A 22,733-nucleotide genomic window follows, 5' to 3' on the forward strand; every position below is an offset into this window, starting at 1 on the left:
CCAGAAGGCATCTTACCAATTTTTGAGGGGATCAGGGAAGACTTCCTGGAGGAGATATCTGCACTGAGACCTGAAGAATAGGAGTGAGCCCATAGAAGTGGCTGGGGTAGGGGTTATTAAGTGTGTTCCAGATAGAGGGGACTCACAGAGGTCTAGAGGTGAGGGAAAGCCTGGCACATCTCGGGGAGTTGAAATACGTTCATTGTGGCTGAAACATAAAGAACCAAGGTAGAATGTGATGAGGCCAGAGAAGTGGCTGGGGCCAGGACACGTGTCAGCTAGGGAACATGAATTGTGTCCTGAGGGAGACACATGGAAGGTCATGGAAGAATCTAAGCAAGGATCAGATACGTGGTTTGGAATTGATTCGCCATGTTGCTTTATCAGGGATGGGTTGGGGTGGTGACACTGGGGGCTGGAAGCCTGGGGGAAGCTCAGGCTGCACTACAGGGCCTGAGGAATAGAGAGGGGAGGGAGGGAGGTGGGAGAGATTCTCAGGAGGCTGTATGGACAGGCTGCAGCTGGAGGTTGTCAGTGAGAGAGCAGACCAAGACAAGGTGCAGAGTGCTGACTGGAGATGGGGGAGGAACAAGTGTGGGAAAGAAGCTGAAGCCAGTTTGGGATGTGAAGGGTTAAGTGCCTGAGAAGCAGTCTTCCTGGTTGGCCTAAGTTTCATCCTGGTGCTTCCCTTGCTGATCTGGTCACCCTGCCTCCACACACCACAGACTCTAGCCTTGGAACCTGGCCCAGCCTTGGCCTTTCTTGCCCTATGTCACCTTGGTAAAGTGACTTCTTAGAGTGAGCCCTGAGCTTGTGTTGTGAGTGTGACTATCAGTCATATATTGGGAGCAGGCCAGACTGACCAGGCTGTCCCCACCCTCAGGGAGGCATGTGCTCCGTGTACCTGAAGGACAGTGAGAAAGTTGTCAGCATCTCCAGTGAGCACCTGGAGCCCATCACCCCCACCAAGAACAACAAGGTAAGGAGGGGCAAGGGACTGTGGGGACACTGAGCTGTTGACATGGACCCTGACTCTGTGTCCCCTCTCCAGGTGAAGGTGATCCTGGGTGAGGATCGGGAAGCCACAGGTGTCCTGCTGAGCATTGATGGTGAGGACGGCATCGTCCGCATGGACCTTGATGAACAGCTCAAGATCCTCAACCTCCGCTTCCTGGGGAAGCTCCTGGAGGCCTGAGGCAGGCCAAGGAGGTGGACCTTAGCAGACATCTGGTAGATAGAGGGTGTCCCTGCTTCCTTCCCTGGCCCTTGGCAGTGACAGAGGATCTGGCTGTGGAGCAGGCCCTAGCCTGGTTGTTTAAGATTTCCTTTGTTTTCCTTTCTGGGTTCCTATCTTTCTCCCTGACGTTCATGGGAATCAGAGTAGAGTCTGGGGGAGGGTCCCCATGTTCTTGTATTTCCCCTTGCCCAGCTTGCTTTTAAGTTTTTGTCTTTCAATAAAAAGCTATCAAAAAGTCCTGTGTGTATGTTTGGTCTGGTTTGTAAGTGGGGTGCTTTGTAGACCCCACTTCCTTGTTGTGTGTGGTCTTGGGCAAATGTCTAGGTCCTACTTAAGCCTCAGTTTCCCCATGTAGAAAATGATACCGCCTCCACCAGAGGGCTCTTGAGAAGAATGTTTGAGAAGACATGCGTAGAAGTTATTGGAACAGAGCCTGCCATGTGATTGATGAACTTACATCTCAACTCATGCTTGAGTTGGGTGAAAATCAGTGTCCCCCAGGAAACCCAAGTCCCTCCCGTGGTGCGGTGCAGAGCATTTGATGGTCCCTTCTCTCGAGCCCACAGAGCGGTGGCACCAGCATTGCTGTAGCTTGTCTGATGGGATGGGGGTGGGGAGCAGCGTAGAGAACGGAGCTTAGTACCTTGACCTTCCTTCACCTTCCTCATAGTCACGTCTTTTTACAAATGTAACAAAAGGTATAAAATATTTAAGATGTTCAAAAGAAATATAAGGAACATCCTTGTCCCCACCACCGGTTTAGGAAACAAATGTACAAGATAGGACCCACTTTAGCAGCACTCCCAGTCCATTCCCCTCCAGAAGTATCCACAACCCTTAATTCCATTTGTCTTTTGACCAACTTTGTGCTTTAATACTTTGTACCATAGTATTTATCCCTAAATGTTACGCAGTCATTTTACATGTTTTTAAAGTTTACATAAACACTATCAGCCTTTTTTCCCTCAATTTGAAGGAGATCCATCGTGGCTACCTGTGGCCTCTAATTCGTTGATTTCCAACACTCCCGACCCGACACGGCCCCTGTTCCTTTGGCGGGTCACCGTGGAATGACTGGCCTTCCAGACCCAAGGAGATACTCTTGGGCGGAAGGACAAGAAAGGGCTCTTAGTACAGGAAAGAAGACAGATGGGCCTCCCGGCTCCACGTTGAGGAAGTGAGTTTGTGAGGGCTGGCAGCCCCAGGACTCGTTCCTTGTGGCCTCAGCTTTACCTCTGAGCAATGGCTGTCAGCTGGGTCTAGTTGCTGTGGAGGTGGCTTGCGCTAGGGCTGAGGGGGGTGTGGCGCAGGCAGACTTTCCCTCTCTTAGGTGCGGGGACGGCGAGAGGATCACCGCAGGCTACCACTCCGTCAGCTGTCCCTCTGAAGCCCTTTGTCTCCCTCGGGCTGCCGTCCACCCGCCCCGCCCCTGCACCTCCATTGGTCGAAGCCCCTGGCCGAGACAAGCGAGTAGAGGGGGAATGGGCGGGGCTGCGTTACGTCAGCGCAAGATGGCGGCCTCGGCGGCGCTGGCCCTACGCTTGCGGAGCGGGCTCTGGCTCGGTTCGCGGGGGTTTTGCACGAGGCTGGTGACACCGCCCTCCCGGGCTTCGGACCAGGTAAGCCGGACAGTGGTGGGCTCCAGGTGTGGAGGCCCCTTTCTGGAATTTCTGGGAGTCCTCCGCCGCCCCAGGGTTCTGGCACGTAGCACTTCAGGGTGCCGAATGGAACGCCGTCCACATTTCGGGGCCCTTCCCAGCCTCCAGGGGTGGCTGATACTTGCTCCCCAGATGCTGGGGGCTCAAGTACGTCCTCTGGACTCCACCTCCTCTGGACACCACGTGGGTGCCGGGGGAAAGGGTCACCTGCTCCTCATCTCAGTGACCGCCCAGGTAATAACTTGAGGGGAAGGGACTCGGGACGTTGGGATCCCAGCCTGACCTTGCGGGTATTTTCCCCGTGGTGGTGGTGAAGTAGATGTTCGGACTCTTGATTTGACCTGCCGCATGTTGACTGAGAACTAGCCTTTCTGACCTCCAGGTCCATCACTTCCGTGACCTACTTCCCTAAGCCCCAATATACAAACGATTGCCCCTCTGCCCCACTCCTAATCCCTTCCCCTCTATATTCTGAGCCCCAGACATCCGGACCCGTTAACTCCCCGTTCTATCCCCTCGCGTGTCCTCCATTGCCTTGCTTTTGGCATCCCAATATATTTCGCCAGGCTCCCTGATTTCATCTCCCTGCCCTGCTTTTCTGGGCTCCAGGTTCTCCAGGCCTTTGCCTCCAGGATCCCTGGGCACCTGGCCTATCAACTTTTGAATCCTTGGGATCCTGGAGCCGGACACTATTTCTTGACCCTTCTGAGAGACCCAATCAATCTCCTGGCTGGCTGCCCCTCCAGGGACGCAACCCCAGAGGCTATGTGGGTGTCTGCTTCCCGGCCCGACATTGATTCTAATCTGCCCAGGATGCCCAGGCCATCCCGACCTTCTTTCCTCTTTTGGCTAACCTACCCCTTCTCAATTGTAGGCCAAGGAGATTGGGAGCCACCCCAGCACTAAGGCCCAGGCACAGGGGTCACAGCAGCAGCAGGGCACGGAGGGTCCCAGCTACGCCAAAAAAGTCGCACTCTGGCTTGCTGGGCTGCTCGGGGCCGGAGGGACCGTGAGTGTCGTCTATATCTTCGGTGAGGGACATATCCCTGTCCTAAGGTTTTGTTTTGTTGTCTTTGTTTTAGTGAAAAAACGGTTCCCTCTTTACCCTAAGGGCTTCACCCATCATCCCTCCCTGGCTCCTCCCACAACATAGCAGCCAACTAGAGAACATCTGCCTTGGAAAGGGGGACGTCTCCTTCACCCTTCTACCCTCTGTGTGCTAGGTTCCAGTGTTTCTAGTTGGTTCCTTCATTAGGCTGTAGAGAATCACTTGGAAGAGGGGAAGAGGGGAAGGATAGGCCTGGACCAGCCTCCTAAGCTTCCTCTTTCCTCTGCACCCAAAACTCCATTCTTCCCCTAGTTTCTTTTTCCCTCAGAGACCCAGGAGACTCGGACCCATCCCCTGTTTTCTCAGCGACCCAGGGATCCTGGCTACCAACTCTCTCCTCTCTAAATCTTAGGAGACCACACGTTAAGCGCTCTTCCCTTACACCCAGGAGTCCAGGCCCCCTGTTTTCTTCATCCCTCAACACTGGGTCTCAATTCTCATTCATCCCTGTCTTTCTTGCAGGAAACAATTCTGTGGATGAAACTGGTGCCAAGGTGAGGGGGAAAGAGACACAGAGGCCTTGCCAGGGGTCCCATCCTGTGGGTACCCTCCCCTTTGGTCTGTTCAGGCTCATTTCTGGTCTGGGGTGAGTCTCACCCTCCCAGGCATCTTTGCCTGCTCCTTCCAGGGCCCTGGAGAATCCTGTTGTGGGTGTGATGGGGTTTTGCCTCTGCCATCCCAAACCCTCCATTTTTCTCTCTACCTCATAGATTCCTGATGAATTCGACAATGGTGAGTTAAACAAGTCTGGGGTACACAAATTATAGGGTCCCCAGACCCCCTTGCTTTGCTTTGCTATTTGTTGGGGTGTTGCCCTGCCCATCTGGTGGCCCTGGCCCCTCCTCCTACTAGGGGGTAAGGGAGTCAGCAGCTGGATGGCTTTGGGTGGAGGGGCACTACAAAGCCAACTCCAGTTCCCTTTCCTGGCCCCTCAGCCCAAGAGCAGATGGTCAGGGACAGATGGGGGAGGGGAGTCTGGGATGGAAGTGCTTGGGGAGAAGGTGCTGACTGTGCCAGACACATGGCTTCCTGTGCCTTAGATCTGAGCATATGCAGCCCCTAACCCCCTCCTCTTTATGACTGCCACTCCCCCCACAACCCTTGCCACTCCCCCCACAACCCTTACCCCATCCAACTCCTCATTTCCAAAACAATGCCTCCTTCCTCCCTCCCCCCCTTTTAGTTAACCAGCTTTTGGTGGGGAATTTCTGACAATTGGATAGTAGAGAGTAGTTGTCAGTTTTGTTACACCTGGCCCTTCCCAGGAGAAAAATAACAATTGGTAGGCCCAGGATGCCACCTGTTTGTGCTGGGGACATTTGCAAACTGCCATGTTGATTCATTGATTGTTTTAAACTGAGCAGGTGGGTAAATACCAGGTTTTAACTGGGCAGAAGCTGAATCATGCTAGTTTAAACAAATCGGTATACTGATTTAAACCAATTTGGTAAACAAGCTGGTTTAATGTGTTTACTTGCTTAACTGGTTTCAGTGTTTTGGATTCTAAAACTAAAAAATACTGCATTGAAATAGACAGTTATAAGTTTCCTGCTTTAAACTGGATTTAGTAAATTCACTGAAACCAGGGTTTTTCAGTCTTGGCCCTATTGATACTTTGGACCAGATACTTCTTTGTTGGGAGGGAGTGTCCCGTGCATCGTAGCGTGTTTAGCAGCATCCTGGGCCTCAACCCCACTAGATGGCGGTACCCTGACAATCAGAAATGTCTCCAGACATTGCCAAATTTTGTGGCAAGAGAGGGAGACAAAATTGCTTCTAGTTGAGAGCCTCTGGTTTAAAATACGCAGATGTGGGTATATCGTCAGTATGTTTAACTAGACTCAGCATACTGGCTTAAAGCAGGCAGATCTGGAAGCCTAGTTGTTCCAAATGGACTAAATATAGTGGTCATGTCAGCAAAGTTATAAGTGGGTTTTAGGTGGGTAGATGCATAAACGTTCTATTTTATATCTGGGGTAGTGTGTGGATAGAAGTGTTTAAGTTAAAACTGGGCAGGTGAATAAAGATATTTGTTCCTATCTGGGGAGTATGTCATTATCTTCTACCTTTGGACTTAAAAATGTGCTGGTTCAAACCAGGTGGATATATATACTGTTTGTATCTGCTAGATAAGTAAAGCCCTGGTTTTTCTAGAGGTAGAACAGTGGTTTATCTTAGAATCCCTTTGTGTCCTGCTGTTCTTCTAGATCCAATTCTGGTACAGCAGTTGCGCCGGACATACAAATATTTCAAAGATTATAGACAGGTGAGTAGGGCCCCTGGGCCCAGTCCCTATCCCTCCATCCCCAGCCCCCTGCCTCTTTGTCTGAGTGCCCCTGTTCTGCCCCTGTACCACAGATGATCATCGAGCCCACCAGCCCCTGCCTTCTCCCAGACCCTCTGCGGGAGCCATACTACCAGCCGCCCTACACCCTGGTCTTGGAGCTCACTGGTGTCCTCTTGCACCCTGAGTGGTCGGTGTGTCCTGGGGAAGGCAGCAGGTTGGGGACACTGAATAGACCTGGGTCACCAGAACATGGTGATGTAGCTAGGAGCATAGACTGCAGCCAGGCCGGGGTTTAACCCATGCTCTGCTCTGTGGTCTTGGGGAGGAGGTGTTACTGTCATTGCCTCATTTTCCTCAGCTGTGATCCCCACCCCGTAGGTTGTTGCAAGTGTGCCTCAGCACACAGTAAGTGCTACAGAAGAGCCGGCTGTTATTCGGGGACCCAGACCCTCCAGACTCCCAGGCCCTCAGTCACAGCCATATACTTCTGAACCCCCAAGAGCCATAAAGACAGGGAGAACATTCTGGTTTTGGGAGTCCCTCAGGCTGGGCCTTTGTTCTCTTGGGGGCTTTGGGGCCCTCTAGGTCTCCGTGTTTCACTGTTCTTACTTCCTCCCCAGCTGGCCACTGGCTGGAGGTTTAAGAAGCGTCCAGGCATCGAGACCTTATTCCAGCAGCTTGCTCCTTTGTATGAAATTGTCATCTTTACGTCAGAGACTGGCATGGTGAGGCCCTGGCATAGGGGATGGATGGTTGACATGGGGAGGTATGAGAGGGCAGGGCCAGGGCCCAGCCTGACCTTGTTCTCCGTCCATCATACTCCAGACTGCATTTCCACTCATCGACAGTGTGGACCCCCATGGCTTCATCTCCTATCGCCTCTTCCGGGACGCCACACGATATATGGATGGGCACCATGTTAAGGTGCTACATGGGGGCCATGGGTGGATCTCTGGGATTGGTGGAGGGTTGGCACTTCCTGAGGGAAAGAGGACCCAGCTCTGACCTCAGTGTCAGCCCTGCCTCTGGTTCCTCCCCAGGTCTGACTCTGTCAAGACACCAGCCTGCCCCCAGGTTGGGCTGGTCTTCTAGGCCCTTCTCGGTTCCCTAGAATCTCCCAATGGGAGTGGGGGGAAATTAGGTTTTCCCCAAAGAGGGGGCAGGGTAGGGGCATGAGGTTTAGAAGGTATTTTTGTTTATCTGTAGTCTGGGACTGTGTACTTAGAATATTTTACATGAAACCATGTTTGGGTTTGTTTGACCTGGGATCTGTTGCTGTTAGCAGCAGCACCTGCATGGGTCCAGGAGTTTATGGGTCTGTGAATGGGTCTCTCTGTGGGTGTGGGTTCCGGTTCCCATGTGTTCAGGTGTTGCTGGTTTTTTCACTGTGTGTTGGTGGGTCTACATAGTCATTCAAGGTTCAGAGGGACATGGACTGTGATTGAGGATTTTGAAGGGTCTGCTTCTAGGTACCTGTCTTTGAGTGACTCTGGCTATAGATCTGTCTGCATCTCTATCTGGTTGAGAGGTTCACAGACTTTGAACATGTCAGTCACTTGGGGCAATGGTTGAACACACAAGTGCCTGGCTCCCTGCTCAGGGAAACTCTAAATGTACCTGCCTTTGTGCCAGGCCCTGGGTCTGGGAATCGGTGTGGCTAGCTCCCTGGGGGATTTGATGTCATCGTTCCAGCCCGGTCTTTGGGAGGCTCAATCATGGTGATCACAGATGGCAGTGCTGTGTGTGTGTGTGAGTGTGAGTGTGTGTCTGTGTCTGTCTTTTCCTCTGTGGGTTCCTGGTGGGAAGGAAAGGAGCATAGACATTGACCTGACCTATCAACTACTTCCAGGATATTTCCTGTCTGAATCGGGACCCAGCCCGTGTGGTAATTGTGGACTGCAAGAAGGAAGCCTTTCGCCTACAGCCCTACAATGGTGTTGCCCTGCGGCCCTGGGATGGCAACTCTGATGACCGGGTCTTGTTGGATCTGTCTGCCTTTCTCAAGAGTGAGGCTGACCCCTGACCTGGCCTCTGACCCCACGGCCTTTGACACTCAAGGGAAATGATAGCCATTTGATTTTGGCTTATTTTTCATGTAAAACTGAGTACTTGAGATGTGGGAGGTCTATGAGCATCTTATAGTGTTTAGAAGCTTCTTAGAATTTTGGGGGGCTCTTCGGGAATGTTCAGGGGAGCCCTTTAAAGTGTTGAGAAGCATTCCAGGTAGCACCAACTCCCCCCACCCCTCCACCCCCGGTGTCTGACCCCTGACCTTTACCCTCATGGGCCCCGCCTGCCTCTGACCTTCAGCCTGGCTGTCCCCCACCTGCTTTCTCCACAGCCATCGCACTGAATGGTGTGGAGGATGTCCGGACTGTGCTGGAGCACTACGCCCTCGAGGATGATCCACTGGAGGCTTTCAAACAGCGGCAAAGCCGGCTAGAGCAGGTGGGTATTCAGATCCCCACCCCAGGTTGGGGACATCATAGCATTTTCCCTTTGGGCTGTGTGACCTTGAGTAGATACCTTCTTTCCCACGCCACCTCTCCGGTAGGGCTCTTGTAATGACAAATTGATTCTGCACCTGCTCTGAGAAAAGGAGGCAGGAAACACCAAGCCTTCGAGATAGGTCTGGGGGAGAGGTTGTCCTTGATGGTCTCGAGCTGGTGTGGGTGCCCCGGTTTATTGTGGACCATGGATTGGATCAAGTCTGGGAAGAGGGATCCATGGACACTTGGCCCAAAGGTCTGGGGAAGGAGTTCCGTGATCTAATGTGATCCCCATGACTTGGATGTGGGGCAGAGAGTTGGATTGAGTCTGGGAAAGATCTAGGTGAGGTTGACTAGATTCTGATTTGGGTTCCTGGGCATAGGGCCAGAGTTCCTGGTGCCCAAAGGAGGAGTCCCTGGAGATTTGGGCCTGAGATTCCCCTGCATCCAAGACAGGTCACAGGGCCCAGGGCTAGGCACTGGAGGCCCAGGGAGCAGGACAGTGTAGTGTGGTAAAGGGAATAGGGTCTTACCAACGTTCATGTTAGGGTAAATAGGTTCCTAGGATTGAGGAGAGGGGCCCTGTGGGAGCTGGGGAAGGGAATCATGGGGGTCCTGGGATTTGAGTCAGGGCCCCTGTGACTCAGAGCTGGCTCCAGCCGGTGTCTCGGCTGGGTTCTGGGAGCTTGGGGAAGGGGATCTGGGCTAGGCAGAGGTTTAAAGAAGGTGGCCCCTGGGCTGAGGGCTGGGGACCCGGGAATCTGGGAGGAGGTTCTGCCTACCCCGGCTGACCCTCCACCATCTGTGCCCCAATCCCAGGAAGAGCAGCAGCGCCTGGCCGAGCTCTCCAAATCCAGCAAGCAGAACCTCTTCTTCAGCTCTCTCACTAGCCGCTTGTGGCCTCGCTCCAAACAGCCCTGACCTCTGGGCCTCCTCAAACTCAGTGCCTGGGTCCCGGACCCCAGGCTGCAGTGCTCCCACAGCACAGCTTGGGCAGCCACATGTCCAATAAAGTCCATCACAGATGCCATACTCCTGTGTCCGGAGATTCTCCAGATGGGGGCATCAGGGTGAGGTTCGAGTGGCTGATCAGCTGCCAAGCACAGAGTGGGTGCTTTGGTGGATCAGGGCTGGTTTTTAACCCAGGCCTGGGAATCTGAAAACCCTGCTCTGGCCATTTTTCCGGTATACTCTGTGATCTGCAAAAAGTCCCATCTCCCTTTTCTGGCCTCAGATTCCCCATCTGTGGCCATTTGTGGAAAAGAGAAGAGAGGACTGCCCTGGGGGTTTAAAAGCAGGTAGCAGCCAGGTTGCTGTGTAAATATGTGAAGCGTGGGCTCAGCGGGCTCTGGTGGACAGAGATCGGCCCGTCTCAAGAGGGCAGCTGCTGCTCAGCTCTGCCAACTATGGTCCCATGGAAAGGTGGGTAGAGAGTTGCTTTATCTTCTGATTTTTTTTAATTTCTTTTTTTAAAGATTTTATTTATTTATTTTTAGAGGGGAAGGGAGGGAGAGAGAGGGAGAGAAACATCAATGTGTGGTTGCCTCTCGTGCACCCCCTACTGGGAACCTGTCCCACAACCCAGGCATGTGCTCCAATTGGGAATCGAAGCAGCGCCCCCCTTGGTTCGTAGGCCGACACTCAGTCCACTGAGCCACACCAGCTGGGGTGATCTGATTTTTAATGGAAGTCAGAAATTGGGATTTTTATATTAAGTCTTCCAATTTTTAAATGCTGACTTCTAATCAAAACAGGCACATTATAGCAGCACTGCCAATGGAACGTTCTGCGATGTTTGTACTGTTCTAAGTCTGCACTGTGCAGTGGCTGCAGGGGGACGTGAAGTACTCAAAATGTGGCTAGGGTAACAGAAAAATGGAATTTAAAATTTTGTTTTATTCTAATTAATTTTAACTTAAATAGCCACATGTGGCTCCTGGGTCTTGCATTGGATGACACTAATTAAAGAGTATGGGTTGCAGACTGTCCAAGTTCAAATCCAAGCTCTTCCACTTCCTGACCGTGTGATGCTAGGTGAGTTACTGCACTTCTCAGTGCCTCCTCAGTTTCCACATTTATAAAATAACAGTACAAGCCCCACACTAGGCTTGAAGGCCGAGTGAGGCACTCCATGAAGGCACTCAACTGGTAGCTGTGTGAACTTTGGGCAAGGTACCTTTCTACCTCAGTTTCCTCATCTCTAAAATGGAGATGATGATCGCGCCTGTCTTAGTAGAATGGCTGTGTGGTGTACACGGGCCGACGCCCATTCAGGCTGTGTGTGTACTCACACGGGGCTTGTTACCAGGTCATGCTGGTCATTCACAGATGAAAGCAACATGTGCAGTTGGGCAGCCCTTCCAAGTTGTACTGCCTATAACATAGGGAAGGTTTGTCATGCCCTTAGGACTCCCTAGCTTGAGAACCTCTGCAGGATTGAGGGAGGGGAGTGACTTTTTTTTGTTTTGCTTTTTTCACATCTTTAAGAATTGGAAACTGTCTTAACCAGAAGGCTTATGTGTTTGGGCAGTGTGATCCTGGGAAGAGTGTGTATGAGTGGAGGTAGAGCCACCACAGGTGTGTGCCGCCTACCTCACGGGTGACACACTCAGTCCCACAGAACCTGAGGAGCCTGTTGAAATGTAACGCAGATGTGTCTGCACAGGGCATGAGAGGAAGTATGTTTGCCTATTGACTCCTGTCTTCCAGTGGTCAAGAGTGGCCACTGGAGGTTAAGGCTCTGGCACTCTGGGTAGCACATGCTTCAGTGCCTAGTGGGTTCCCTAGGCCTCTCCAACCTTGGTGCTGGCTCAGGGATGGTGCTGTCAGGCCAACACCTGCTCAGGGCTGGAGGGCAAGAGGGGAGGAGGGGGTTTGACTTGTGCATAGGTGGCTTCTGAGACGCTGCTTAAGTTGTATGGCCTAGGGTGTTTTCCTGAAATGCTCTAGGGCTGCATTGTGGGGTTGTCCCTAAGGCAGGATTGGGCCAGTGTTAAGGCACACCCCAACAGGGTCTGAATTTCCATACCACACACCATTCTCGAGCCCTGTGACCCTGGACGAGGTCTCAAGCTTCTCAGTTTCCTCATAAGAGGTTAATAATGCCTTCCTCATTCATTCATTATTTCCTAAGCTCTAACTGCTAGGCCTTGATCTAGGCCAGGGGTGTCAAACTCATTTTCACTGGGGGCCGTATCCACCTTGCGGTTGACTTCAAAGGGCCGGATGTAATTTTAGGACTGTATAAATGTAACTGCTCCTTAACAGTTAAGCGAAAGCTTGGCGCTGCCGCTGGGTAGAAACAAGGTGCCTGGCTGGGTAAAACAATGTGGAGGGCCGGATTCAGCCCTCCGGCCTTGTTGTGTTTGCCACCTGTGGTCTAGGCACTAGGGTGCGTTAGTGCACAAGTTAGGTTAAAAACTGCCCTGATGGCGCTGATAATCTCATAGAGGAGCTAGACAAGGTCAGATATTTCTTTGGGTAATAAATTCATAAGGAAAAATAAAGTATGGAAAGATGCGGAGTAGTTTGGGGACTTGAGGTGCTTCTGTTTTAGATGGGATGGAACAGTCAGAAAAAGACTTGGGATGGTGCATTTCAGCTGAGGCCAAAAGGAAATGAGGAAAGCCATGGAGATGTCTGAGTGTGACAGCCATGGCCATCTCAAAACCTTTGCATTTGATACTCTCTGCCATGACTATTTTTCCCCCAGGATCCACATGGCTTACTCCCCTCCTTTAGGTCTTTGCTCACCTCAGCACGGCCTGTGGGCACATGAGGAAAAGTCCTGATTAGCCAAAAGAAGCTTAGAAATCCTTTAAAGTACTTCACACACAGACGTGAGAGAATTCATGTGAGATACTGTTGTGCCTGGCATAGTTCCTCAATAAAGGCTGGCTATTTTTATGATCTTTAAAATTCAAGACCTGGAATGTTACCTTCCCAAGTTATTATCCAGGGCAGGAATTTGCCTTTTCCACAGCTGGTTCTAATGGCTGTCCAAATTCCATTTGAATGGCTCATGATGGACGAGAGCTCTCTCCACCCACCCCAGTACAGGGCCTCATTTGCCTCCCAGTAACTGGCCCATGATGTCTGGCACTACACTTTTGGGGCCACAGAACCTGTTTGAGTAAGGGTGATGTGGAAGAAGGGTCTCAATGTCAACCTTAGAATTGAAGTGTATTTTAAAGGCACTAGGGGAGCCATGGGAGATTCTGTGCAGGAGAGTGACATGGTCAGACGTGTGCTTAGAAAGACACCATAGGTCAGTGGTCAGGGTTGGGATAGAGGAATCACAGGGGACTGGGAACTCAGGAGATGCCTGGCCTGGGAGTGTTAGGGAAGGCCTCCCACAGGAGGTGAAGTCTGAACGGTGAGAACGAGTAGAGGGAAAACCTGGGGTGTTCTGCACAATTTGACCATGGTCCTCTGTCCAAAATCCATGACTACCATCCTCAGAGAAAATGCTTTAGGTTGAATTCTTTCATTCATTAAAAACTACTAAGCACTTACTGTATGCCTGGCTCTGCTGGGCTATGCTTTGTTGTTCACTCTGTCATACTTCACTAAAAGAAAAATGTGTATAAATTGAACCTGTATTTTTTCCTAAGATTATTAGCCTCTAAGTATTAAAGTTTTTATTTGGGGTTGGGGGGGGAAGTTGACTCCATCTAAAGGGCTTTGTTCAGCACCTGTCACAGAGAGTGGGCTGGACATCTGCTCCTAACTGGCTTTCCTTGCCCTGGTCCGGGGATACTAAGGGATTTTTGGAGGGCCCAGGGAGTTCCCTTCCACCCCCTCCATTCACCATGAAGTGAGGGAGCGGGCCCTTGATATGTGTAGATGGAATTTCCTGCCCATTTGCCCCTCACACCTTCTGGAGGCCAAATGGGTAGCCCAGCTGCAGCCATAAGGGGGAGGGGCGCCGCCGTCAGGCAGATGGCGGCATTTACATACAGCTGGGAGACCCCCTCGGAGACCGGAGCTTCTTGCCTTGGCGTCTGGTGCATCCGTGACTCGGGTTTGGGAGTATGGCTTTGTCTTGGGGAGGGGGAACACATACACAGGTCCACAAAGAACTTGAATCTTCATTATATTCACACATGGCTACACCCATGGACCTGTTACACTCAGTCGTTCACAACGTTGCACAGACTTTGCCTCACCCCCTCCACACGTCCACCTAAGAGCCACCTGTACAGACCATGAAGTCACAGGTTCATAACTACACCCAGCGGTCCAGGATCTTCCATATACTTTTATATATGAGCAGAGAAGCAGCCACACAGCCAACCAATCTCAGTCACGTAAACATGAAGTCACATACACCTCCCATTCTCTTAGGTGGGTATGGGTGTGCGTGTGGTACACACACAATCTTAGAATTATTCATAGTCTCAGACTTAACCGTATACAATTTGAGACATGTGGAGTCAGGTAATCTCATCTAGACACTATCAAAGTCATGAACACCCTCCATCAGCTCTTGTTCACACCACAAACACAAAACCCCCTATATACAACCCCCTAACCCTACGCCATCCTTAGCCACACCCAGTCGTGTGCACAACACACAAGATCATACACGCTCACTACATTGCCTGTACCCACGACCCAAACACGGTTGCTTCAACACGCTCCCCTTTCCCTCAACCTCCTCCCCTAGGGTTCCCTTGAGCCCCGCAGCTGCTTGAAGGGGCGGAGCCGCCCTCTCAGATATAAGGCTCCGGAGCCAGCAGCTGCGGCTCCTCAGACCTCCCAAAGAAAGGCCATGGGCTGCCCGTGGAGTCCCCAACTGCTGTCCCGGACGGTGATCCTGGCGCTCTTTTTCCTTCCCCAGGTCAGAGCAGAGTAGGAAGGAATGGATGCGAGGGGGTGTGAGCTGGAGGTCTTGGGAAGGGGGCCCCGGGGAGGACGGAACTCCTGGGTATCCGCGGTCCCCTCACCCTTTGCCCCTTCTGCTCCAGGCACGGCTGGCCGGGGTTTTTGAGCTTCAGATCCATTCTTTCGGACCAGGACCAGACCCGGGGGCCCCCAGGTCTCCCTGCAGCACCAGGCCTCCCTGTCGCCTCTTCTTCAGGGTCTGCCTGAAACCAGGGATCTCCGAGGAGGCCACAGAGTCTCCTTGCGCCCTGGGCGCGGCGCTGAGTGCGCGTGGACTGGTCTACACGGAGCAGTCCCGGGCTCCAGCGCCTGACCTGCCGCTGCCCGACGGCTTCATGCGAGTACCCTTCAGGGAAGCCTGGCCGGTGAGACCCGGCACCGGGTCACCCCCGCGTTGGAGTCCTTACCCAAACCTTGACCCCTTTCTGCCCTCCAACTTCCAAGTCCCCAACCCTGTTCCCCCAATTCCAAATTCCTAGACCAGTAACTACCACCTGGAATCCCCCTTTCTCAGACCCATAAACTCTACTTACTGGGGACCCCAAAATTTCTGACTCCACTTGCTCTCTAGTTATCCAAAATGTTATGATCTCAGCCCTGCATGCTTGGGGCCCCAAATTCCGGGAACCTCCCAACTCACCCTCTGAAAATTCATAAATTCACAGAACCCTACCTCTATTCCTTGGGGATCTCTAACTACTGGGATCCTTATCTTTATCTCCAAGTCTCCTTGTACCTAGGGATCCTCCCACACCCTGTCTTGGGGACCTGCAGTCTCCTCTCACCTTATCCCGTCTCAGACCTTCCAACTGGAACCTGTATTCATTACTCACCTCCAAAATCCTATCTTGCATTCCATAACCCCAAAAGCACAGAAGTGAACAGACCTGTATTTGAATTCTAGATCCTTGTCCTTTTGGGCAGGTGACTTTCCCTTTTCTAGCCTCAGTTTCCTCATCTGTAAAATGGGGTCATCATGTACTTCACAGGGCTCCCTTTGGAGGGATTCAGCCAGGTTTTCTTGAGTATAGTCCTTACCACTTACTAAGCCCTCAATAAAGAAAGCCAAACTTGCCATTCCTTCCCTGGGCCAGCCCCTCTGGGAATTGTCCCTTGCCTGCCTGGTGCTTGGAATGGTCACCCCTAAACTCTGGCCTTCTTTGAGTACTCACCCTGACCACTGTTTTTCATTCTTTCCTCTCGCCCTTCCAGGGCACCTTCTCTCTCATCATTGAAACCTGGAGAGAGCAGTTAGGAGAGCAGATTGGAGGTGAGTGTCTTTAGTCTCAGGGCTATTGTGTAGGTTGAGTGTGGGAGCTGGGAGTTGGGGTCTGATGTGAGGGCTGGGAGAGTGACATGGGGCTGTTTGTAGGGTGGATTTCTAGACTCATGATGTCGTCACAGCTCCTGGAGAGCGGTGCTGGGTGTTGACAGCTTTGGGGGCTCCTGGCATGTTGATATAGAAATGTCCTAGTACTGGATGTAGGAGTCTGTGGTCCCAATACCAAGTAAAGTGGAGGAAGCTCTTACTATCATACAATTGAAGCCACCAGAACAGGATAGAGTATCTCACAGCGACAGCCTTGCTCTGTCACTTGATTTTGAGAACCAAGGTTATGAGTTACTTCTGGTTCTTATACGTGAAGCTCTATCATTGTGTCCATGTAGAGGTGCTAGGGAGCATAGGATGTTGCAGTTTTATCAAAATATTGAGCAAAGGTTTCAGGGAGGGATATGGGATAATTTTTTAAAATTTTATTTTACTTATCTTTAGAGAGAGGGGAAGGGAGGGAGAGAAAAAGGGAGAGAAACATCAATGTGTGGTTGCCTCTCACACGTCTCCTACTGGGGACCTGGCCTGCAACCCTGGCATGTGCCCTGACTGGGAATCGAACCCGCAACCCTTTGGTTGGCAGGCTGGCCCCCAATTCACTGAGCCACATTAGCCAGGGCAGATATTGGGTAATCTTATCCTTAATTTGAGGGGACTTTGGTGTCATGTAAGGCCCACAATGGGGGTTCTGTCATTTTGATATAGAAAGCTGTGGCACAATGTTGGGGTGTGACAGCCTTGCTAGGGGGAAACTGCTACTCTCCTGGTATCCCAAGATCTCAAGCAGCAAAGGTAATTTATGATTTAGTAACTGGGGTCTCTGTCACCATTTTGATTTAGAAAGATCCCCAGGCACAATTTGGGGGTATTATGACATCAGTTCAGAAAGACCTGTTACTGTCTCTTGGCCATATAAAGATATCAAATGTCACAGGGTGTTAGCGGTCTCATCACTAATATACAAAGATTGTGGGGCAAAACATTGGGGTATTTTGGCTTCTCTGGAAGAATCGTGATGGTCACTAGGTACTAGATGGGATCGCAACATCAAAGGTCCTAGGACCTTTAGGGGAGTTGACCTCCCCGCTAAGGGGTAACTGCCATCCTCTGAGCTGAAAAGGGTGTTTGGGCCTCGCAAAGAGGGACGGGGAAGAGACCGCCCACTCTCTACTCTTGCGAGACTGCGGCTGGGATCCTGCCCGGCTCATCCCAGTGTCGCTCCCTTCTCCCTGCAGGGCCTGTCTGGAGCCTGTTGGCGCGCGTGGCCGGCCGGCGCCACCTGCCGGCCGGGGGCCCGTGGGCTCGGGACATGCAGCGTGCAGGCGCCTGGGAGCTGCACTTCTCTTACCGAGCGCGCTGCGAGCCGCCGGCCGTGGGAGCCACGTGTGTGCGGCTCTGCGGCTCGCGCAGCGCCTCCTCTCAGTGCGGCCCAGGACTGCGCCCCTGCACGCCCATCGAGGATGAGTGCCAGGCAGAGCGTGAGTCCTGAGTGGCCCCAACCCATTCCCGGCCCTTCTTTAGCTCCACTCACCGTTTCTGGGCCCATTTTGCAACCCGGTTACCCTCTTCAGGGAACTGGGGACTCGAGAACCTTCCCGGGGGACCCCAGACACCCCACTCCAGGAAATTAGGGCATGCCATTGACTGCTGCCTATGTACCCCAGGCTCTGTTCTAGTTTCACTCGTGAGCCTTAGCTCCCTCCCACGATCCACCTACCCACTACCGGGAAACCGAGGCTAGACTTCTCTCCAGCCTTACCTGGGCACTCCAGCCCCCTTCCCTCTTCCCAGGACTCTTTGTTGCCCCAACTAGAAACCCCACACACATTTCCCATGCTGATGCCCCCCTTCCTCCCCTTTCCAGATGCTAGGACCCCCAAAGCTCTTCTAATTCTGGAGCCCTCTCTACACCCACCCAGGTGCTATGGAAATCCTTCCGAGTTCCGCCCTCCCCCACCCCACACAAAAGAGCCTTCATCCTACCTGCAAATGCAAACCAGTCCTCATTGTTTTCTAAAGCTTGGGATCCCTGACCTCCATCCAGGGTACCTTCAGACTGCTTCCCAAGTTTCTGAGCCCTCCAAAGCTCTTAGGACTCCCAGGCTTACCCAGATCCTTCCAGGCCTGCCCTGATCCAAGGTCCTCCCATCTTCCCTGAAAGGCCAGGGACCTCTCCCCAGTTTCCAGATGCCCTTCCCTCATTCTCCCCTCTCCAAGCTCAGACCTGTGAGTCCCCACTCCGTTCTTTGTCTGGAACCAATGGCCTGGGTTCCATTCCTCACTCCTTCACTTTCTAGCTAGGCGAGTCATCCCATCTCTCTGGGCCTCAGTTTCGCTGTCTGTTAACTGGGGGTTGCAATACCACCCAGCCCAGAGGGTTGTCTGTCATAAGGCAGAAACAAGTTGGTGCACAGAAAGTGCTCGGAAATGCCTCTGATTTCTATCCTCCCGACTCTGCCCTCATCAACATTCCTCTTCCCTCTGCCTCTCTGTCTGCCACAGCGGCCTGTCGAGCTGGTTGTAGCCCAGAGCACGGCTTCTGTGAGCAGCCTGACGAATGTCGATGCATGGAGGGCTGGACTGGGCCCCTCTGCACAGTCCCAGTCTCCACCAGCACCTGCCTGAGCTCCAGGGGCCCATCCTCTGCTGCCGCTGGATGCCTTGTACCTGGTCCTGGGCCCTGTGATGGGAATCCGTGTGCCAACGGGGGCAGCTGTAGTGTTAGTATCATGCCCTCCCACCTCATCCTGATCAGTATTTTACTCTGGGAGCTCCCACCACCCCCTGACTGGGGCTCCATGAGACAACAGTCTGGGGGTGGCTGGGGAGAGCTGTCAGGGGTGGGCTTCCTAGAGGTGTCCCGACCTGCATCTAGGATGAGGTTCTAGGAGTGGGATTGGGGAGAGCAGGCCCAGTGGGTGGCACCTAAGGGTGTGGTGTGGGACTGATGAGTCCTGTGAGGCCACAAACTGTCCTTCCTGTGGGACAGAGAACAACTCTGGACTCAAGGTAGGTGGCATGGGGATTTGGGATTGGGGCCCAACAGAGAGGGCTTCCTGGAGATGCACCCGGTGCTGGGGCTTCTGAAGTCCAATTTGGCTGAGGGGAGGTAGCTGGAGAGGATGGACCAGGTGAGTGGCCTGGGGTAAGCAATGGTGTGGCTGTTGGAGTGAGCCTGGTGCACACTGGGATAATGCAGAGCCCAGAGTGGGTGCCCTGGACACTGCCAGCATGGGACAGGGGGAAGCACTCAGGGTTCAGGTTAGGGGTAGGGCCTGCAAAGGGGGATCCAGGGAAGGCTCCACAGAGACGGGGGCTCAGAGTAGGATTGGCTATGCAGTCATAATCGGGGAGGGCAGACTAAGCAGGCAGCATTTGGTAGGTGAGGGAGTAGAGGTGGGAATGGGCTCTCTTTGGGCCCCCAGAGCCTCCTCCCTGTGAAGTTGGATGGGCAGACCCAGAAACATGAAGTGGAGGGAGGGTTTGTCTTGGGAGGGCTTTCTAGGTGAGGCCCCACATGTTGGGAGGTGGGTTGTGACAAGGAGCAGCTCCCATAGTCAAGACTAAGGAGGGAGGTGGGATTTTTCTCGGAAGAAAACTCAATCTGAAGTCCTCTTGCCCTTGCCCAGGAGACACTCGGGTCCTTCGAATGTGCCTGTCCCCGTGGGTTTTACGGGTTGCGGTGTGAGGTGAGCGGGGTGACATGTGCGGATGGACCTTGTTTCAATGGCGGCTTGTGTGTGGGAGGTGCAGACCCCGACTCTGCTTACATCTGCCACTGCCCACCTGGGTTCCAAGGTTCCAACTGTGAGAAGAGGGTGGACCGGTGCAGCCTGCAGCCATGCCGGAATGGTGAGTAGGGAGGCCAGAAGGGTTGGGGACGGGGGTGGGGACCCCTGCATGGTCAGTGGGGAGAGCAGGGCTTGGTTCAGACAGTCCTGGGTGGGAGTCCGGCTTTGCCTCCTTTAGCCTTGTGGCCTGGGGAGTGCTCCTCTTCCCAGCCTCAGTTTATTCTTTTGTCAAATGGGTGAGGTGATATTCCTAACTCATAAATGTTTATTGAGTATCTACTGTGCGCCAGACTTTGTTCTAGGCATTGAGGATCCAGCAGGGAATGAAATCAAAACCCCTGCCCTAATAGAACTGATAGGGCAGATAGAGAATGAACAAGATAAGTAAGTAAATTATGTGGGAGGTTAGATGGTGATAAAACCTAAGACAAATAAAGCTAGAAGGGGGTGGAGGGGCAGGTTGATATTTTAGCTAGAATGGTTAGGGAAGACCTTGCTGAAGGTAGTGAGGGGGGGAGCAATGGGGGGGGGGACTGGGAGGAATATTATGCTCCAGGCAGAGGGAACAGCAAGTTGTGAAGAGCCCAAGGTAGAAATGTGCATGGTGTGTTGAGGATCACAGGGCAGCCCGTGTGGCTGGAGCAGTGAGTGAGGGGAGAAGGGTGAGAGATGAGGTCAGGGAGGCAACCAGGACAGATCTTGTGGAACTTCATGGGCTATAGGGAGGGTTTGGTTTTACCGCAAGAAAGACGGAGCCATAGGAGGTGCCTGAGTGGTGAAGAGACCTGATTTGAACTAGGTGTTAAAAGTTCAAATATGAATGTAAAGGGCTTGGTGCATTCTTCTAATTCTCACCAAAACACTCACTGAGTATTCAGTCTGGGCTGAGTGGCACGAGGGGCACAACAGTAGCCAGGACAGCTCTGGGTCCTGCTGTCATTGGGGGTACCAGCCCAGACGGGAAGACAGTCTTCCTCAGCTAGAGTCCAGAGTAGTCAGGGTTGTGATGGGGGAGTGATGGAGGAGTTGGGGGGGGGGGCTTCCTGGAGGAGGGGACATCTGAGCAGAGACCTGAAGATTGACTTCAGAGGGGGAGAAAAGAAGGAAGGGACAAAGGAGAAGGCAGGGGCAAAGGCCGGGTAGTTCAGACCCACCCTTCTGGAATTGTTAACTAAGTACAGTTGAAGTCTAGAGGAAAAGAGAGCCAAGGAGGTGAGGCTGAGTTAATCCAAGACTTCACCAGCGGGCAAGAAGTTCCGAGCATACCCCCAGAGGCTGGCCCTTGAGTTAGATGGAGACAGACGGATGGGAACTGGAGAAAAGCGTTTACAGAGCTGGGAAACCAGCCTGGGCAGGTTGCCGGGACCGGCAGCACCCCTGACACCACTACCCCACAGGTGGGCTCTGCCTGGACCTAGGCCACGCCCTGCGCTGCAGCTGCCGCACCGGCTTCGCAGGGCCACACTGCGAGCATGACTTGGACGACTGTGCCGGCCGTGCCTGCGCCAACGGTGGCACGTGCCTGGAGGGCGGTGGCTTGCGCCGCTGCTCCTGTGCGCTGGGCTTCGGAGGCCGTGACTGCCGTGAGCGCGCCGATCCTTGTGCCACTCGACCCTGCGCCCACGGTGGCCGCTGCTATGCCCACTTCTCCGGCCTTGTATGCGCCTGCGCTCCCGGCTACATGGGCGCGCGCTGCGAGTTTTCGGTTCACTCCGACGACAACAACAACGATGACAGCGCAGGTGCATTGCCCGCAGCCCCACCTGGCCTGCGGCAGAGTGACCCACAGAGCTTCCTTTTGCCACCAGCTTTGGGGCTGCTGGTGGCCGCAGGCTTGGCCAGCACTGCGCTTTTGCTGGTTCACGTGCGACGCTGTGGCCCTGGCCGACATACTGGGTCTCGCCTGCTGGCGGGGACTCCGGAGCCATTCGTCCATGCACTCCCGGATGCCCTCAACAACTCGAGGACGCAGGAGGGTTCTGGCGATGGCCCGAGGTGAGGGGCTGGGATGCAGAGGCATGCTTCGTTCCTATGGGCTGCTTGCTGTCAATCTCCATTGTGCCGTTGGCCTAATTCCTTGATGGGCCTCCCTGATTGTCCCTTCCTGTTATCCCTGAGCCAACCCCTTTCTGATTGGGTCGTTCCACAGTTCTCCTAGTTGGCTTTGGGTTCCTCTCCGTGGTTGGTGAGGAAAACGAGATCTGAGAATTTAAGAGCTTGGGTCCTATTCTTTTTTTTTCCTCACAGCCCGTCTGTAGATTGGAATCATTCCGAAGATGGCGACTCTCCTGAGATTTACGTCATATCTGCTCCTTCAGTCTATGCTCAGGAGGTAGCTACCCCCCTCCACTCCCTCTGCAAACATCACGCACGCTGGGCGGAGGCAGCCTCTGCTTTGCCTGTAGCCTTCCTTTACTATATCTGTAAAATCTGGACGATAGGGTCTTTGGGAGGTCCTTAGCCCACTCTTCAGTTCTGACTCAGTTTAGTTCTACCAGTCGCCCTCTTGCTGCCCTTTTGAGCTGCTTGCTACCTTCTTTTTGGAAGACCAGTGGCCCAGTGGGAAGCCTCAAGCTGATGGCCATTGATGTCCCCCCTCACTGGGGGGAAGAGGGGCAGCCCTTTCTAATGCCTCCTCCTCATTTCCTTTCTAGGCCTGATCTGTTCCTTCTCCATCAGCACCTGGAGACAGAGCCTGGAGAGTTTTGTATTCACTTGATGGTGTCCAACCAATCTTTGCCTGAGGCACTTTGGAGTTCAAGCCGGAAGGGGTGGCTGGGATAATTTTACCGTTGGAAGTACATACTGATTATGTTGTTCCTTTTTCTTCCCACCTCCTGAGACATCTATAAAGACTCTAATTTTGATCAGCTTTGACTCATCAAACTGTGTGCTTTGTATCTGGTGTTGGGGCTGCTCCACGCTGTCTTCACTCTGGTGCTGA

At 53.0% G+C, this 22,733-nt stretch overlaps 3 protein-coding genes across 5 annotated transcripts; all 3 read left to right on the top strand.

Moving 5' to 3' along the window:
- The first annotated feature begins 28 nt into the window (after positions 1-28).
- Positions 29-1,474, top strand: LOC128779703 (transcription elongation factor SPT5). Its single transcript, XM_053915601.2, has 2 exons — positions 29-979; positions 1,052-1,474. Exons 1-2 carry the CDS (start codon positions 890-892, stop codon positions 1,193-1,195), a joined length of 234 nt encoding a protein of 77 aa, XP_053771576.1. The 5' UTR covers positions 29-889; the 3' UTR covers positions 1,196-1,474.
- A 1,248-nt stretch (positions 1,475-2,722) lies between these two features.
- Positions 2,723-9,811, top strand: TIMM50 (translocase of inner mitochondrial membrane 50). Of its 3 annotated transcripts, XM_045185365.2 has the most exons (13): positions 2,723-2,856; positions 2,997-3,129; positions 3,505-3,662; positions 3,770-3,926; positions 4,466-4,497; positions 4,714-4,735; positions 6,211-6,269; positions 6,362-6,481; positions 6,911-7,015; positions 7,116-7,214; positions 8,140-8,296; positions 8,632-8,738; positions 9,599-9,811. In XM_045185365.2, the coding sequence occupies exons 1-13, from the start codon at positions 2,749-2,751 to the stop codon at positions 9,698-9,700; spliced, it is 1,359 nt and encodes a 452-aa protein (XP_045041300.1). In that variant the 5' UTR covers positions 2,723-2,748; the 3' UTR covers positions 9,701-9,811. The 3 variants fall into 3 exon arrangements, with proteins under 3 accessions (XP_045041300.1, XP_024433470.3, XP_053771575.1); XM_053915600.1 differs by lacking the exon at positions 2,997-3,129 and having other exon boundaries at positions 2,757-2,856; XM_024577702.4 differs by lacking the exons at positions 2,997-3,129; positions 3,505-3,662.
- A 4,741-nt stretch (positions 9,812-14,552) lies between these two features.
- Positions 14,553-22,615, top strand: DLL3 (delta like canonical Notch ligand 3). Its single transcript, XM_024577414.3, has 9 exons — positions 14,553-14,621; positions 14,749-15,030; positions 15,878-15,935; positions 17,234-17,476; positions 18,501-18,718; positions 19,628-19,850; positions 21,187-21,784; positions 22,037-22,121; positions 22,444-22,615. Exons 1-9 carry the CDS (start codon positions 14,553-14,555, stop codon positions 22,447-22,449), a joined length of 1,782 nt encoding a protein of 593 aa, XP_024433182.3. The 3' UTR covers positions 22,450-22,615.
- Positions 22,616-22,733: the final 118 nt, after the last annotated feature.

Source organism: Desmodus rotundus, chromosome 12 (assembly GCF_022682495.2).
Source record: "Desmodus rotundus isolate HL8 chromosome 12, HLdesRot8A.1, whole genome shotgun sequence".
NCBI lineage: Eukaryota > Metazoa > Chordata > Mammalia > Chiroptera > Phyllostomidae > Desmodus > Desmodus rotundus.